The sequence below is a fragment of the Austrofundulus limnaeus genome, unplaced genomic scaffold, assembly GCF_001266775.1.
Source record: "Austrofundulus limnaeus strain Quisiro unplaced genomic scaffold, Austrofundulus_limnaeus-1.0 Scaffold755, whole genome shotgun sequence".
In the NCBI taxonomy this organism is placed as follows: domain Eukaryota; kingdom Metazoa; phylum Chordata; class Actinopteri; order Cyprinodontiformes; family Rivulidae; genus Austrofundulus; species Austrofundulus limnaeus.
This window is the reverse complement of record NW_013953157.1, coordinates 9668-11457: the sequence shown is the minus strand read 5'-3', so window position 1 is coordinate 11457 and position 1790 is coordinate 9668. Positions and strand designations below refer to the sequence as shown.

General features: G+C 38.6%; 1 protein-coding gene across 1 annotated transcript in view; it reads right to left on the bottom strand.

Moving 5' to 3' along the window:
- arhgef28a (Rho guanine nucleotide exchange factor (GEF) 28a) overlaps window positions 1-1251 on the bottom strand; it is a gene marked incomplete at its 5' end in the record, with an annotated part of 138846 nt that extends 137595 nt beyond the window's left edge. Inside the window, 1 exon segment of the mRNA XM_014028387.1 lies at window positions 1197-1251. Within this exon segment, the coding sequence (XP_013883841.1) occupies window positions 1197-1229 (33 nt within the window).
- Between the last annotated feature and the right edge of the window lie 539 nt (window positions 1252-1790).

The window sequence follows — 1790 nt, the reverse complement described above, 5'->3', positions numbered from 1 at the left end:
ATTATAATAAGTCCCTACAAATTAAAAAAATTAAATGTTTTAATGTTTTAATATTAATCATATTAATCAGTTTATTTTATTCTAAGCTTTATAGTAATGAGACCATAYAAACAGGTCAGTGCACAGAAGCCTAAATATCACATCAGATGAAAGCTCTACCACACCAAATACTTTCAGGACATAATCACTGGATGTACATTTAAAACTGAATAACTTTTGTATGAATGCTAATCCAGGAGGTTGCAGATTATCAGCATGGGATTTATATTATCTTTTTCCAGTAGAACTGAACTTCCACGTTCGCCAGTAGAAGTTAGAAATTCTCTTCTTGCACAAACATCTATTTTCCTTCTCATGAACAAGCTGCAATTTTTACCTCAGTAAAAACCTGCTGTAAGACAAGAACCCTGACACTTTGTGCATTCTCTGATCTGTAACTGTCGCTCCATTAAACTTTACCAATCCCGTTACAAAACAGCCTCCATCTCAGAGCAGAGGGCCGCTGCCTGTCTGCACAAAGCCCGGCATTGAAATCTGGATATCATTCTGCAGCAAGAGTTTACTCTGCTTGAGCTGCGACCTTCACTTCCTCTTCTCTGAGGTGGGACCGTGAGTGCATAATGATTTACAAGCAGTATGAGAAGAAGGCTTTTTGGATCAAACTCCCTCCCCCACTTTCTGAAAAAAATGGTGACGCAGCAAAACAAGCAGACATTCAAAAAAAGAAAAAGAAAAAATCTGGCAACCCTCCAATGGCTGGCCCACCCAGGTTTTCACACGCACACAAAAACACATGGTAGTGAGACAAAAAGGGAAAGGCAGATGTGGACGAGTGAAGGGAAATGTGTAAAAGTGTTAAAAAGAAGAAAAACTTATAATGCTGTTCACGCAAACATACATCCTATATTTTTAAATGTAAAACGGAATATAAAATATTCATATTCTCATGTATAAGATCAGCTTCAGTTGGTGAACAGCTTGTGTAAGGCCCSGCTTCTCTCAGGACTGAAACCTGGCAGGCTTGGGTTTCACCTGCGACACAAGACGCACCAGTCACCTGGTGCGCAAAGTATGGGACTAACAGAGAGAAAAGCTCCTAGAGTGTCCTCGTTTTGATGAAGAGGAAAGCTAAAAAGAAAAAAAAATWACCTAAACAGATCCACCACAAAACTGTAGGGAAGATCAGAGTTACTTACATATAAAGGCACCTCGTTTCTGTTCACCTCCATGTCGCTTCCATCCACCAGATACCTGCAGAGGAAAGAGTCAGGTTACTCTAAAGTCGGGTTAATTATAACACCAGAGAGCACGCTGCTGTGTGAAGGGGGGCTGTCAGTCTAATCTCTAACCATGTTCTTATTAGACCACACCATCTTATCAGAAGCAGTTTGGTACAGAACCTTGTCAGTGTCTGTTTTTATTTATTAGTGCTTGCTGCCGTAAAGTGGAAGGTGAGAGACAATAGTTCATCACGTGTCCATGTTTGTCTGTTAGCAAAATTTACTGGATTTAATAAAACTCTTAGAAGTCAAAGGATGTTCTTCTTCAACTGTTTAACTTTTGGAGCCAATTCATTAAAGGGATCCCTGATTAGTTGTAACATTAGACTTTATTTGATAAACATATATTGCAACTGTAAAATAAACACTGTAAAAATACTGTAGGATGTTTAGTTTTGTAAAGTTAAATAAAATATATTTTAACATGGAGCCATTTTAWTTACACACAAAGCATTCTGGGTAAATGATGACRYGGATAGGTCCTCGGTGTGAGCGAGCTATATCCACCCT